We start from the raw sequence: 15,550 nt of genomic DNA on the forward strand, positions 1-15,550 counted from the left end.
CTTTTTCATTGTTCTTAAGATCCAAGGATTTGGGTCTGTGTTCCCCTATGCAAACTGGTGAGGATTTTTATTAAGCCTTCCCCAGGAAAGGGGGTGTAGGGTTTGGGGAGGATTTGGGGGGGAAAGACGTTTCCAAGTGAGCTCTTTCCCTGTTATATAGCTGTTAGACGCTTGGTGGTGGCAGCAAATAAGTCCAAGGGCAAAAGGTAAAATAGTTTGTACATTGGGGAAGTTTTAACCTAAGCTGGTAAAAATAAGCTTAGGGGGTTTTCAAGCAGGTCCCCACATTTGTACCCTAGAGTTCAGAGTGGGAAAGGAACCTTGACAGATGGGGTGGGGGGTGCACTTAGGCGACCTCAGGACTCAAGGTCTATGGTCCCAGGCAGAACTTTTGCTGCATTATCAACATCAAGGAGCTGCGTGCAGTGTGCCTTTCTTGCCATACATTTCAAACCCATTTTCAGGGCAGATGTGCGTCAGTATTGACGGACAACACCACAGCGATGTCTATATAAACGGACAGGATGGTGCTCGCTTCTCCCCCCTGTGTCAGGAAGCCCTCAAGCTGTGGGAATTTTGCATTGCCTACTCACTACAATTGGAGGCCTCGTACCTTCTGGGTTCACAGAACGAACTAGCTGACCACCTCAGCAGGTCCTTTCACGGCCATGTTTGGTCTCTTCGCCCGGATGTTGCCATCAGTAGTTTCCAAAGATGAGGCTTTCCCTGTTGTGTCATGAACAGGACACAACGGAAGTGTCAGCAGTTCTGCTCCTTCCTGAATCACAGTGAAGGCTTGCTCGTGGATGCCTTCCTCCTTTTCTGAAAAGGGTGCCTGCTGTATGCATTCCCACCATTCCGTCTCATCCACAAAGGTCTCATCCTCATCAAGGTCTGACAGGACAAAGCGTCATTAATCTTGATAGCTCCACCGTGGCCACATCAGCACTGGTTCACCACGCTGCTGGACCTGTCTGTGGACACACTTAAAACTCTGCCCCTGGTTCCGGACTTGATCACCCAGGACCACGGCCGCCTCCAGCACCCAAACATGGAGTCTCTCCACCTCACGGCATGGAAACTCCGTGGCTAAACCTGTTGGAGCTTGCATGCTCAGACTCGGTTAGGGAGGTTCTCCTCTACAGCAGAAAGCCTTCCACTCATGCCACTTATCTGGCTAAGTGGAAGAAGTTTTCCATTTGGTCACTTCAGAAGGGCACTCCTCCATTGCAGACCTCAATTCCCTTCATCCTGGACTATTTACTCCAGTTAAAAGCAGCAGGGGTTGGCATTATCGTCAATAAAGATTCACCTGGCTGCGATTTCAGCTTTCCACCCCGGTGCAGTGGGCCACTTCGGTGTTTGCTAGCCCTATCATTGGCCCTTCTCTCAAGGGTGTAGACAGACTGTACCTTCAAGTATGGCAACCAGTCCCCCCATGGGTTCTCAATTTGGTGCTCTCTAGGCTGATGGGCCCTCCCTTCGAGCCTCTGGTAATTTGTTCTCTCCTTTACCTTTCGTGGGAAGTAGCGTTCCTAGTGGCTATAATATTGGCCAGAAGAGTGTCTGAGCTCAAGGCTCTGACGTCCGAGCGTCTTTATTCCGTGTTTTATAAGGACAAGGTGCAGTTATGACCACACCCAGCTTTCCTCCCAAAGGTAGTCTTGCAATTTCATGTGAATCAGGACATCTTTCTGGCGGTGTTCTGCCTCAAACCACATGCTGATAACAGGGAACGCATGCTCCATTCCCTGTATGTTAGACGCATGCTAGCTTTTTACATTGAGCGGACAAAGCCGTTTAGAAGGTCGACGCAGCTCTTCATGGCCATTGCTGAGAGGATGAAAGGTCTTCCTGTCTCATCCCAAAGAATCTCCTTTTGGGTCACAGCCTGTATCAGGATGTACTATGACTTGGCAAAGATTCTGGCTCCACCATTGACAGCGCGCTCTACAAGAGTGGAAACTTCCTCTGCAGTGTTCCTGGCTCAGGCCCCCATTCAGGACATCTGCAGGGCTGTAACGTGGTTGTCGATTCACACCTTTATGTTGCACTACACCATCACTCAGCAGGCTAGAGACAATGCCGCGTTTGGTAGAGCAGTGCTTCAGTCTGCAAGTTGGTGAACTCTGACTTCTCCAAAGGACTGCTTGGGAGTCACCTACTTGGAATTGACATGAGCAATCACTTGAAGAAAAAACAGTTACCTACCTTTCGTAACTTGTTCTTTGAGATGCGCTGTTCATGTCCATTCTAAGGACACTCCCTCCCCCCCCCCCCCCCCGCGCCTTCCCTCTCTTAGAGTATCCAGCAAGAAGGAACTGAAGAGGCGGCGGGTCATCAGGGACCTATATACGGTGCCATAAAGGCACCACTCCAGGCAGCTCTACAGCCGACCCAATGGGTACCGCTAGGGGAAGAACCTTCCAACGACTGTGCACGTGTGCACAGAGACCTACTTGGAATGGACATGAGCAACACATCTTGAAGAACAACAGTTATGAAAGGTAGGTAACCATTTTTTCTGGGAACAAACGCCATTCTCTCTATTCCTGTATTTCAAATAGGAAATGGTATAACTAACTGTTTTGAAGGGGCAGCTGAGTTCCAGCTTGTATAGTTATTGGCTGGTTTTGAACCTCAAACCTACCCCTAGGGCTTGTCTGCACATAAACCATTACAGTGAGACAGCTGCACCACTGGAGCACTTCAGTGAAGACACTACCTGTGCCAATGGGAGGGCTTCTCCCATTGGCGAAGGTACTCTACCGCCCCGAGAGGTGGTAGCTAGGTTGATGAGAGCATTCTCCCGCTGACCTAGTGCTGTCTACACCAGACGTTAGGTCAGTTTTACTGCGTCGCTCAGCATGTGGATTTTCACACCCCTGAGCAACATAGTTATACTGACCTAATTTCCTAGTGTAGACCAGGCCCTAATCTGCCTAGAGGGCAGTAAATGCGCCAGAACTGATATATATGTGTGATCGTTCTCTGAAAAGTGTGTCTGTTCAAACAAATATACATTAAGAGGTTTGTTTTTATCAGTTATTTCCAAATGACATTTGCTCAATTTTCAAGTGAAAATGTTACTTCTAGTAACGCTTTATTTGTAAAACTGAGTAAATTCAGTGTGAAAATGGAGACACACTAAACATGAAACCATACAATGCCACTTCTAAAGTCACTTTTCAGAGTAGAACAGAATTTAAGATTGTATGTTTTGGAAAAAGATATTAAATATGTTTATAAATTTATCTGGTTTGTGAGGCTATCAGTTTGATCAAATTTTCAGATGATTCAGAAATTCCATGTATAGCAAACACAATATATGCTACAAGAAAAATAAAGACTTACATTTTGAAGGGCTGGCTTGATAAACAACTCTAATTGTGTACATTTGGAAAGGGTCAATATTAAACAAAAATAGTAAATGGGAGAATGTGATAGAAACATTGCGGAAAAACATTTGAGTTGGTTGAACGTGCATAACAGACATGGAAAGCAGATTATAGAAACTTGTAATGTGAGGCTATAACAAAATACCTGGGATGTGCGTACAGAGGTATTGCATATAATACTATTAATGGTCCTTTGCCAGTAGTGATGGGGACCTCATTTTCGTTCAGTTAGGGGTTTTTCACTTTAAAAAGGCTGGAAATAAACAGCATGAAGAATAACAACAAAGAAAACGGGGTTGGAAGACATGATACTTGAGGAGATACTAATAGAATCATAGAGAAATGGAGTTAAAACAGTATGAAAATTTGAAAGGAAATAATACAAAAGAGGGGATGACCTACTTGTGGCTAGTCAGATGTATTACAAGAATTACTGTTTTTAAATTAAAGTTAGGAAAAACTAACTTTCTTATCTGATCTAGACAAAATAAGAGCAATAAAATAGCCTACTATAAAAGCTGGTTGAGACATCATTGGGGGAAATGTTCAGACGGTTAGATAACATATTTGAGAATATAAGAGGAGAATTTGCACAAGATGCATTTTGAACACCTAATAGTTCCTGCCAGCTGTACCATCAGAGTTATTATAACTAATAACTGTATCATGTTTTATAGCAAGCTTATTTACATTTATTATTTGACTTTTAACAGCACTGTAAAGAAAAAAGTGACTGGGCCAAATTGGGAACTTTGTATGTTAATATGAGAATAGGATGTGAAAATTTTGGTGACCTTCAGAAATTGAGTGTATATGTTGCTGACATACTAACAAGAGACTCCAAGGAAGAGAGACCAGGAGTTCCATTTTGTGAATTTGCGGAAGCAGGTAAAACTAAGATAATGTATACGTTGCGTTTTGACATTTTAGCATTCACTCTCTGCACTGAGCAGGTGTAAGAAGAAAACTGAAATTATGTGCTGAATTATAAAGCTACCATTTTCTTGATCTTACTTATTTAAATGGATGTTGTGCACTAATCAAAATTCCTCTTGCTACGTGTAAAATTAACATTAAGTAAACATGTTCAATAGTAGCTAAACTTCCTGACCCCCCGGATCAGAAAGAAAAAGTAAAATCCATCACATTCAACTACCCCTTTTAAAAAAAAAAAAAAAAATCAGACTAAATCTATTGGCCTTTCAGCGTGCCCTAAAAAATGCAAACTTTGCTTGTCAGGCCGAGAAGAAAAGCATGTTCCAGAGTTGAGGGCCCTCTACTGAGAATGACCTGCTCCAGACAAACAAATGTAAGAACCAACAGCTTGCCTCCGTCTTGGGTAATGGCACAAGGAGAGGCAGACATAGGCTCTTAAGTGCACACAACATGACCAAACCATTAAGGACTTCAGTGGGCAAAGCAAACACCTTGAATTGAACCCACAAACAAATTGAAACAACTGATGTTTCTGGAGCAGAGATGTAATATGCTGTATGTATAAACACTGTTAATTAAGGAGGAAAATACATTTTGTACTAGCATGCAGTGTGAGGAGGTTTAAAGAGATGCAGGCCCTGAGTGAGACTCCTCATTTGTTCAAGCTGACAGAGCAAGGTCTGTCCCCTTTCATCTCAACTGCCCTTACTCTTTAAACTATTTATATATAGTTCTTGATTTTTGTTTTGGTTTGGGTTTTTTTAGGTTAAATTGTACTAAAATTGTGTTTTATACTGCTGGGTCCATGCCATTGTGCAACATTATGTCATGATGATGGTGATGTCATGGTAGGGGTCTACTAAAAACCACCAAACCAGGAAGAAGAGGTGGATGATACTTTTTTTTAAACAACTAACAAAATCATCCAAAGCACAGGACTTCGTGGTGATGGGGGACTTCAACTACTCAGACATCTGTTGGGAAAATAACATGGCAGGGCACAGATTATCCAACAAGTTCTTGGAATGTATTGGAAACAATTTTTTATTTCAGAAAGTGGAGAAAGCTACTCGGGGAGGCTGTTCTAGATTTGATTTTGACAAATAGGGAGGAACTGGTTGAGAATTTGAAAGTGGAGGCAACTCGGGTGAAAGTGATCATGAAATGGTAGAGTTCATGAATCTAAGGAATGGTAGAAGGGAGGACAGCATGATAAAGACAATGGATTTCAAAAAGGCAGACTTTAGCAAACTCAGTGAGTTGGTAGGTAGAATCCCATGGGAAGCAAGTCTAAGGGGAAAAACAATTGAAGACAGTTGGCAGTTTTTCAAAGAGACATTATTAAGGACACGAGCAAACTATCCCACTGCATAGGAAAGATAGGAAGTATGGCAAGAGACCACCCTGGCTTAACCAGGAGATCTTCAGTTATCTAAAACTCAAAAAAGAGTTCTGCAAAAAGTGGAAACTCGGTCAGATTACAAAGGATGAATATAAACAAATAACACAAGTATGTAAGGACAAAATTAGAAAAGCCAAGGCACAAAACGAGATCAAACTAGCTAAGGACATAAAAAGAAACAAGAAAACGTTCTACAGATACATTAGAAACAAGAGTAAGACCAAGGACAGAGTAGGCCCGTTACTCAATGAGGGAAGGAAAGACAAGAACAGAAAATGTGGAAATGGCAGAGGTGCTTAATGACGTCTTTGTTTCAGTTTTCACCAAGAAGGTTGGTGGCGATTGGACATCTAACATAGTGAATGCCAGTTAAAATAAGGTAGGATCAGAGTCTAAAATAGGGAAAGAACAAGTCAAAAATTACTTAGACAGGTTAGATGTCTTCAAATCACCCGGGCCTGATTAAATGCATCCTAGAATACTCAAGGAGCTGACTGAGGAGATATCTGAGCCTTTAGCAATTATCTTTGAAATGTCATGGAAGACGGGAGACATTCCAGAAGATGGAAAAGGGCAAATATAGTGCCCATCTATTAAAAGGGAAATAAATAATTCTGGGGAATTACAGACCAGTCAGCTTAACTTCTGTATCCAGAAAAATAATGGAGCAAATAATTAAGAAATCTATTTGCAACCACCTAGAAGATAATGTGATAAATAACAGTCAGCATGGATTTGTCAAGAACAAATCGTGTCAAACCAACCTGATAGCTTTCTTTGACAGGATAACAAGCCTTGTGGGTGGGGGGAAGCAGTAGATGTGGTATATCTGGACTTTAGTAAGGCTTTTGATACTGTCTTGCATGACCTTCTCATAAACTACGGAAATACAACCTAGATGGAGCTACTATAAGGTGGGTGCATAACTGGTTGGAAAATCGTTCCCAGAGATTCATAGTCATCCTGGAAGGGCATAACAAGTGGGGTCCTGCAGGGATAAGTCCTGGGTCTGGTTCTGTTCAATATCTTCATCAAAGATTTAGATAATGGCATAGAGAGTACACTTATAAAGTTTGCAGACAGTACCAAGCTGGGAGGGGCTGCAAGTGCTTTGGAGGATAGGATTAAAATTCAAAATGATCTGGACAAACTGGAGAAATGGTCTGAAGTAAATAGGATGAAATTCAATAAAGACAAATGCAAAGTACTCTATTTACAAAGGAACAATCAGTTGCAAATATACAAAATGGGAAAAGACTGCCTACGAAGGATTACTGCGGAAAGGGATCTGGGGATCATAGTCGATCACAAGCTAAATATGAGTCAACGGTGTAACGCTGTTGCAAAAAAAGCAAACATCATTCTGGGATGTATTAGCAGGAGTATTGTAAGCAAGACATGAGAAGTCATTCTTCTGCTCTACTCCACGCTGATTAGGCCTCATCAGCTGGAGTATTGTGCCCAGTTCTGGGCACCACATTTCAGGAAAGATGTGGACTAATTGGAGAAAATCCAGACAAGAGCAACAAAAATGATAAAAGTTCTAGAAAACATGACCTATGAGGGAAAATTGAAAAAATTGGGTTTGTTTAGTTTGGAGAGGAGAAGACTGAGAGGAGACATAACAGTTTTCAAGTACATAAAAGGTTGTTACAAGGAGGAGGAAGACAAATTGTTCTTCTTAACCTCTGAGGATAGGACAAGAAACAATGGGCTTAAATTGCAGCAAGGGCAGTTTAGGTTGGATATTAGGAAAAACTTCCTAACTGTCAGAGTGGTTAAGCACTGGAATAAATTGCCCAGAAAGGTTGTGGAATCTCCATCACTGGGGATTTTTAAGAGCAGGTTGGACAAACACCTGTCAGGGATGGTATAGATAATACTTAGTCCTGCCTTGAGTGCTGAGGACTGGACTAGATGACCTCTCAAGGTCCATTCCAGTTCTATGATTATCACCGGCTTGTGTTTTCAGCCCATCTTGGAGACAGTAGTATGAACATCTGTCCTAATCAGAATCATTCTCAAAGGTGTCTAAATCAGAAAAGATAATGCGTTAACTAAATTTGTGCCTGAACTCCCTTGGGGGAGAATTGTATGTCTCCCTGCTCTGTTTTACCCTCATTCTGCCATATATCTCCTGTTACGGAAGTCTTGGAGGATGATACCCCCATGTAATGACCTCACGACCCCTGAGGGGTCCCGAACCCTAGTTTGAGAACCCCTGCAAAGTCTGACATTGTAGAAAATTTAGAAACATCCAGAATATTTAAATAAATGGTATTCTGTTATTGTTTAACAGCATGATTAATCGTGCGATTAATCGTGATTACTTTTTTTAATCGTGCGATTAATCACAATTAATTTTTTTAATCACTTGGCAGCCGTAGTTACAATAGAAAGGCTGTCTTGCTTTTGGTGCTCTTGCCTTCAGCAGACTATTCCAAGTAAGGTGGAAAATATTTGATTTGAGGGACTAGAGCTTTTAGGCTGGAAAGTAAATTACGTTCTTCAGAAACTATAATACTTTAGATCCACACTTTATTGGGGCTGAATCATCTTTTTTATAAAAAACAATTTTCTCTTTTGGTCCAAAAATAGCAAAGCTCATATGAGTAGCCATTGGATTGTCCTCTCAGATTCTTCCAAAAGAAAGCTGTTTGTGTGGAGGCAGAGAGTCAGGCACTGTGCTCCTAGCACATCTTTTGTTACTTCATCTTTCAAACATCAGACTTGAAGGTGTTTCTGGGAGTTCAAAACAAATAGGTGCTGGAAATTATTCAGAGGTTACTCTATTTCTACTTCATGCTGCCCCCAACATTTTTCCCTGGAAAATTGAGATGAAGTTTTCCCTTCTGTTTGGGACATTCTAAGTTTCTAAAGCAGTATTGGGAGAATGGGGAGTCTGCTCCCAGTATTTTCTATTCCCATGACTGTACCCTGCATAATTCTCTTATTAAGTATATGCAGTTGGTTTGGAGCTCTTGTCATGATGCATGCTTTGTATCCATCAGACTAACACATAGAAGTAACTATGATTTTGTATAAGTGAGAATCATAATCAATACAAAATCCTCCTTTTGGATGTTTCTAATTCCAAGAATTATCATCAGGTACTCAGGTGTAGTGACAGCCTACAAGAGACTTCTGTATGCACTTATTTAGATGACTGGCTGTTAAGAGTTCATTTGCAGTCTGCACCACAGGCATGCTTAGAGTTTCAGTAATGTTAATGCACAAAAAAGGGAAAAATCATCTCAGTTTAGTGAGAACTTTCATAAGAATAACCATCAACTCATTATTAGCACAACATGTGATATCTTCCACAGAACATATTTGGAGAGATGATGCATATCAGTCAAGTAATCAAACACACAATCTGAGTCTTCTGGGGACTGCCATGTTTCATGGGTTCTTGCATACTATCCTATTTGTTAGACTCAAGCTGAAGCTTGTGTATTATTACCTAATGAAAATGTATATATTGCAGCGGGACAATTTCAATTAAACTTGAAGGTGAACCTTAATTTTTTTTCAAAGTTCAAAAAGTTACGAGATCCCAAATTATTGACAACAATCATTAATTTCAAATACATTTCAAACAATTCTTGAACATTGGTGCGTCATTTACTCACTGGCTGAGAAGTTTGTTTTCTCTTCAGTACTTAGCCCTGGTCTACACTACAAACTTATTTCAGTATAACTACATCACTCGTGTGGAAAATGCAGTTATACCACCCAAACTTCCAGTGTAGACAGCACTGTGTCAAAGTGAGGGCTTCCCTCATTGATGTAACTACTACCTCTTGGGGATGTGGAGTACCTGCTCCAGTGGGAGAATTTCACTGAAGCGCTATAGCATTGCTGCGTTGTAAGTGTGAACAAGTCCTTAGTGAGGTTATGTACACCTATAGTAAGAAATGCAGCACCACCTTCTTCAGTATCCTCTGCATGTTAGCATTCATGAGTTGCTCCAACCGGGGGTGCAGCCTGAATGGTAGAACTCTAGCTAGCAGTAGCAGCTCACGTGATCCTTTCCCCCTTCCCTCTGTGAATGTCAGTTGTTCCAGGGCATGGTGCTTCAGCTGCCTCAGGTCCTTCAAACTGAAAACAGGTGAACAAATCAGGGAATGCTCTGGACTGCTTCCGGATCCATACCTTGTCACTAGTTAATAATTTCTAGTTAGAATTAATTTAATTGTCTGTTAGTGTTGATTAACTTGGTTGTAAATATTTTGGTTTTGAGATGATAAAACTGAAGAATAAAAAGCCCCCTTTTAAAAATGCTTTATTTGCATAACACAAGCAACAAAGGTGAGACAGAACAGATTTCAGGTGACTTTATTACAAACAGCACTGTCAGCAAAACTGTATGGAACCAAGCAAGCTTCAAACAAGTCTCAGAGACCAGTGTCAGCGTCGAGCAAGTCTGTAAGGAAGAAGGACAAATCCTCCACCTTGGTACCCAGTACTAAAGGATCTGAAAGTGGGAAGGAAGTGAAGAGGAAAACTACTGTGGTACTGGCTTCTGTTTCCAGAGCCAGTTCACTGCAAAAGGACACGGCTATTATGGAGAGCATGAGCGCTCAGTCCTAGTTGGAGTCGGCCTCTTCTGAAGAGCGAGTCCATGCGAGAGAGAGAGAGAGAGAGAGACATCTGACCAAAGGGTTTTCAAGGAACATATGCAGGATACATATTCTTGTGGTAGAGTCAGACGTTCTTTGTCTGATTTAAATGAGCCAGGTCCAAAAGCATGAGGTAAGGATCTGTTGAGGCAGGGAAAAAATATATGGAAGTGGTAGACAATATTGACACAGCACTGCAACAAATAGTAGTTATGGCACAATTTCATCAGTTGGATCTGGATCTGGCTCCATTGGTAATTAACCCATGTATTTCGGTTGAGCAGAATTGGACATTTTGCTGCAACCAATTCAATTAGATGCTCCCCCAAGGCAGAGAGGAAGAGTTGAAGAATTCAGGTTCTCTTCTGCTTCTGCCATCTAAGACCCCTTCTGGGTCTCCAGAAAAGAGTTTTTCTCTGTTCTCCTTTAGTCAACCAAGGAGACTGCTGTCTCTGGTTCCATCTGAACTGAGAATGGGCTCGGATTGGAGAAGAAGTGCAGCTCAGAGATCTGATCTGGAGAAAAAGTATTATCAGCAACCTCATTCATGTGTTCTGGATCCATATGGACAAAGAAATGTCCAACTGATCTGAGTATGGAGTTTTGGCCTGACTGGCAAGTACCACTTTCAGGTGTCATTGGCTATCTCTTGCATCTTGTCAGCATGTTTCTCTATATGGCAATAGACAATTGCCAGTTTGGTAGTGAGATGATATTATCAGATCTGAAGGATACATATCCACCAATGCATCTTAGTTCTGATAAGTCTACAGTGGTAAGAGAGTTGTTATTAGACGAGGAGGAATTAGGAGCAATACAAGAGTCAGATCCAGACTCTGGAGGGGTGCCTTCTCTAGGGGAAAATGTGGGCAACACTTCAGCAGCACCACCATCAGAAGATGTGGTGTCATTTCATGAATTATGGATTGCATGACAGACATCATATACGTCAGTATCTATGGAGGAATTCTCACCTGTTTTTTGATATTTTTCTCCTTATTAGAATGATGGCTTTAACCAGCAAAAACAAGCTGGAATGCTCCCTCAGTTGCCTATGTTGAAAAAGACTGCCAAATTATACCAATTTCGTCAGAAAGATCTTGCTATGTTTATACCTTTATGCTCTGCCATCTCCTACTTTGTTGATGATGGAGGCTGACCTGCATAGATGGAGAGATGTCCAAGTTCACTGTACTCCTGAGAAAGAAGGGGAAAGACTGGATATATTTGTGAGGAAAAAATGTTTCCTTCAGCTATGTAGGTGTGCATATTTAAAATCATGAAGATCTCTTATGGCTGGATACCAGCATCATCTGTGGGTGGAAAGTCGTCATTCCTCTGTTCTTCACTGGAAGAGCATAGAAGGTTAGCAAATGCTCTTTTGGTGAAGGGGCAGAATGTTGCTAAACATCAGCTAAGGGCTGCATTTGATTCTTTGGTTGCTTCAGCTAGGGTAATGGTTTTGGTTATTGCATTCGGAAAGCATGCATGGCTGCGATCAGTGGATCTTCCTCCAGAGATTAAGATGAGAATCAAGGATCTTCCTTTTATGGGAGAGTAGGGTCTGTTTAGTATGCAGACAGACGAGGTGCTAGAGAAAATGAAGAATGTGAGGTCAGCTAAATCTTTAGATTTCTTTAATATGGCATAAAGATCATCTTTGGTTCCACGATTCAGATACCAAAGGCAATACCCATTATATTCTTCATCAATTCCTTACCCCTGTCAAAGAAGGAATTATTACCACCAGTCTTCAATATTATTATTGTCAACATCAGCGATTGAAGAAGAGAGAGTTTAAACCTTGTAATAATAAAGGGAAATTTTTGACTTCATCTTCTGCAATTCCTGCAAGGTTTCAGATTTGGCAAGAGACCCAGCCACAAGTTAATCCTGTTACACTCTTTTACCTCTCTCTTTGGGGAACATTTGTCCTGTTTTCACCATCAGTGGAAATTAATAGCATCAACAGGTGAATTCTGGAAATTATTGCAAATTGGAATTCAACACAATTCATAACTCTCCTTCCCAAAAAACTACCACTTCCTTCCTTGATTGGGGATCAGGTTCAACTCAGCTTGCTCAGAAAAGAGATTCAGTCTCTATTACAGTTGGGTGCGTTAGAAACCGTGCCTTTCGGACACAAAGAGCGGAGTTTTTATTTACACTATTTTCTAATTCTGAAAAAAGATGGGCACCTTCATCCCATTTTGGATCTCAGAAAATTAAACGCCTATATACAAAGTTTTGTTTCTGCATGTTATCTCTAATTTCTAGGATCCCTTATCTTTCCGTCAGGATTGGTTTGCAGCTCTGGATTAAAACATGCATATTCCTATATTTTAATAAAACCATGTAATTGAAAATACCTGTGCTTCGTGATAGAAGGGTACCATTTTCAGTACAGGGTTCTTCCCTTTGGTTTATCCATAGCTCCAAGGATGTTTACGAAATGTATTTCTGTAGTGGCAGCATATCTAAAGGAATGGAATTTATGTATATCCTTACTTAGATGACCGCTTAATAAAAGCGTTGTTGAAGTAAGAAGTCTTGCTGTGTGTGGAGCAAATATGTTTACTTTTTGCAAACCTGGGATTATGCATAGATTGGGAAAAATCATTCCTAAATCCTACTCAAAGGCTCCTTTTCATAGGGCCTTAATGAGACTCGACTTCAGCAAAAGCCTTCTCCCAGAAGAAAGCTTTATGAAAATGAAATAGTTTATACATCTCCTTCTGAAGTCCCCATAACAGTCAATACTCCTTTTTTCTGGTTCACTAGGTCTCTTAGCATCAGCCACATCAGTGATGCCATACTTTGGATGACTGACCTGCAACACTGGCTAGCGAGAAATTACAAAACAGGCTTAGACAACAAGCATGGCAGATTAGTAATTCCACAGCAGGTGTTGACAACACTGATGTTGTGGACATGTGCTCTAAATGTAATGAAGGGTATATCTTTGTCTCTCCCTCTCTGCCATCAGTGGTACTTAGGCCATGTCTACACTACACAATTCAGTTGACCTATGTTAGGCTGATTTACAGCCACTGCAGTAATTACTGCGATATTTCATTTCCACATACCTTCCTTCTGTCTGTGGTGTGCGTCCTCACCAGGAACATTTGCACAAACTTGAGAGCTAAGGTGGGGGGCTGCGAGCTCTGTGTGGGGCAGGGAGCTGAGAGCCCTGATGGCAGCTGGGCTCCAGCTGTCAGCTCTGCTGGTGCTCACAGCTGGAACACCCTCCCTCCCCTCCCCTCCCCTTCCCCCCTCAGTTTCAAAACAGGGACCCTACCAGCAGTGAAAGTGGCATTCTTGTCAAGAAGTCCATTTCACAGCTCCAGCCAACAGGTGATGCAAACAACACAGTGTCTGTGCCATAGGCGTCGACTTCACCTTTGCCCCATGGGTCCTCAACCCCCGGCCCCGCCCCAATTCCACCCTCACCCTGCCTCAATTCCACTAGCTTCCCACAAGTCCCCACCCCTGCCCTGCCTCTTTACCGCCTCCTCCCCCAAGCACACCACGTCTCCACTCCTCACCCTCGCTCCTGGAAAGTTGTAAGCGCCGCCAAACAGCTGTTAGGCGGCAGACGGGAAGCATTGGGAGGGGGAGGAGCAGGGACGCGGCGTGCTCGAGGGAGGAGGTGGGGGTGGGAAGAGCTTGGCTGCCAGTGGGTGCAGAGCACCCACTAATTTTTCCCCGTGGGTGCTGCAGCCTATGGTCTGTACAGACATTGCGTCGCCCAAACTACGTAGTCATAAGCCTTAAGCCTCTCATCGAGGTGGATTTACTAGGTTGGCAGAGTGGGCAAGTTACAGCAGCAGGAGGAACACTGTAATATGTAGGCTCACATAGTTAGGACGACATAAGCTGCTTTACGTTGACTGCCTCTACTTCCAGTGCATCTACTCTGGGATGGCAGGCCCATTTAAACAACAATCTTTAGTCCGAGCTCACTGGTCACCAAAGGAACATGTCAGTATCTTAGAACTGAGAGCAATCATGTTGGCTCTAAAGTCATTTCTGCTTGAGGTCAAACACCAGGGGCATGCAGGTGGTGACAGAGTATGACAGCATTAAATTATCTAAACAAACAAGGCAGGGCTCATTCCCTGCAATTGTGCATAGTGGCAAGGTATCTTTCGTATTGGTGTATATAACAAGACATTCACCCAATAGCAATTCATGTTTCTGGGGAACAAAATACCCTACAAGTCATCTAAGTAGGTTGACTTCTCAAATACAAGAATGGAAGAACAAAATAGTAACACACCTTTTCACATTGTGGGGGAATCCTATAATCTTTTTTGCATCGGATTTTGTTTGAGAGCAGTGTCAGATGCATTCCTAATAAATTGGGGTCAAGGAGTAATGTATGTGTTTCCCCATTTTTCTTAATTTAAAGAGTAATAAACAAAATAAGACAAAGCCAGGGTAATTTTAATAGCACCAGCATGAGCCAGACAACAGTGATACCTGGACTTAATTTGCCTGTCCAGAGGGTTAATTGAACTTTTGCCATTGTACCAGATTTGTTAGACCATCCCTTCTTGTTGTGTTATCTCCCAGATCGTCAGTGTGTGTCTCTAACGGCCCGGGGAATAAAACTCTGGGATTGATAGAAAAGTGTTATTTGTTAAAGGTGTAAAATGTACTGATAAATTCAAGAAAAGAGTCCACATGAAAATGTTTTATAGTCATAAATGGAAAAGATTTTTACTGTGGATTTCCATGTATGATATAGAGCTATATACAGCACTCATTAATTACATATTAGAATATGTGTTATATTTTAAGAGAGTGGGTTTCTCACTCTCTTCCATGAAGATTGACCTTTCAGCCATATCAACATACCATGTAGCTGTGGAAAATAAATCATTTTTTACTCATGAAAGAGCTATAAGATTCTTAGAAGGTCTTACTAATGTATATCCTTCAATAAGAGACCCTATGCGATCTTGGGATTTGAACACAGTGCTTTCACAACTGATGAAACCTCCCTTTGAACCTTTGGGAAAACTGTACATTGTTCCACCTGTCTATTAAGACAGTGTTTTTTGATAGCTATCACTTCAGAAAACACATAAATGAATTACATGCCTTACTGGCTAATCCACCATTTATTGTTCTTCATAAAGATAATTTTACGTACGCACTCAAGGTTTTTACTAAAGATGGTCTTTGAT

General features: G+C 41.7%; 1 protein-coding gene across 1 annotated transcript in view; it reads left to right on the forward strand.

Moving 5' to 3' along the window:
- Nucleotides 1–15,550, forward strand: part of TOPAZ1 (testis and ovary specific TOPAZ 1) — a 100,958-nt gene that overhangs the window by 62,865 nt on the left and 22,543 nt on the right. Inside the window, exon 14 of the mRNA XM_074945605.1 lies at nucleotides 4,112–4,286. Coding sequence (XP_074801706.1) covers nucleotides 4,112–4,286 — 175 coding nt within the window. The remainder of the gene's footprint in view (nucleotides 1–4,111; nucleotides 4,287–15,550) is intronic.

This window comes from Natator depressus, chromosome 2 (genome assembly GCF_965152275.1).
Source record: "Natator depressus isolate rNatDep1 chromosome 2, rNatDep2.hap1, whole genome shotgun sequence".
In the NCBI taxonomy this organism is placed as follows: domain Eukaryota; kingdom Metazoa; phylum Chordata; order Testudines; family Cheloniidae; genus Natator; species Natator depressus.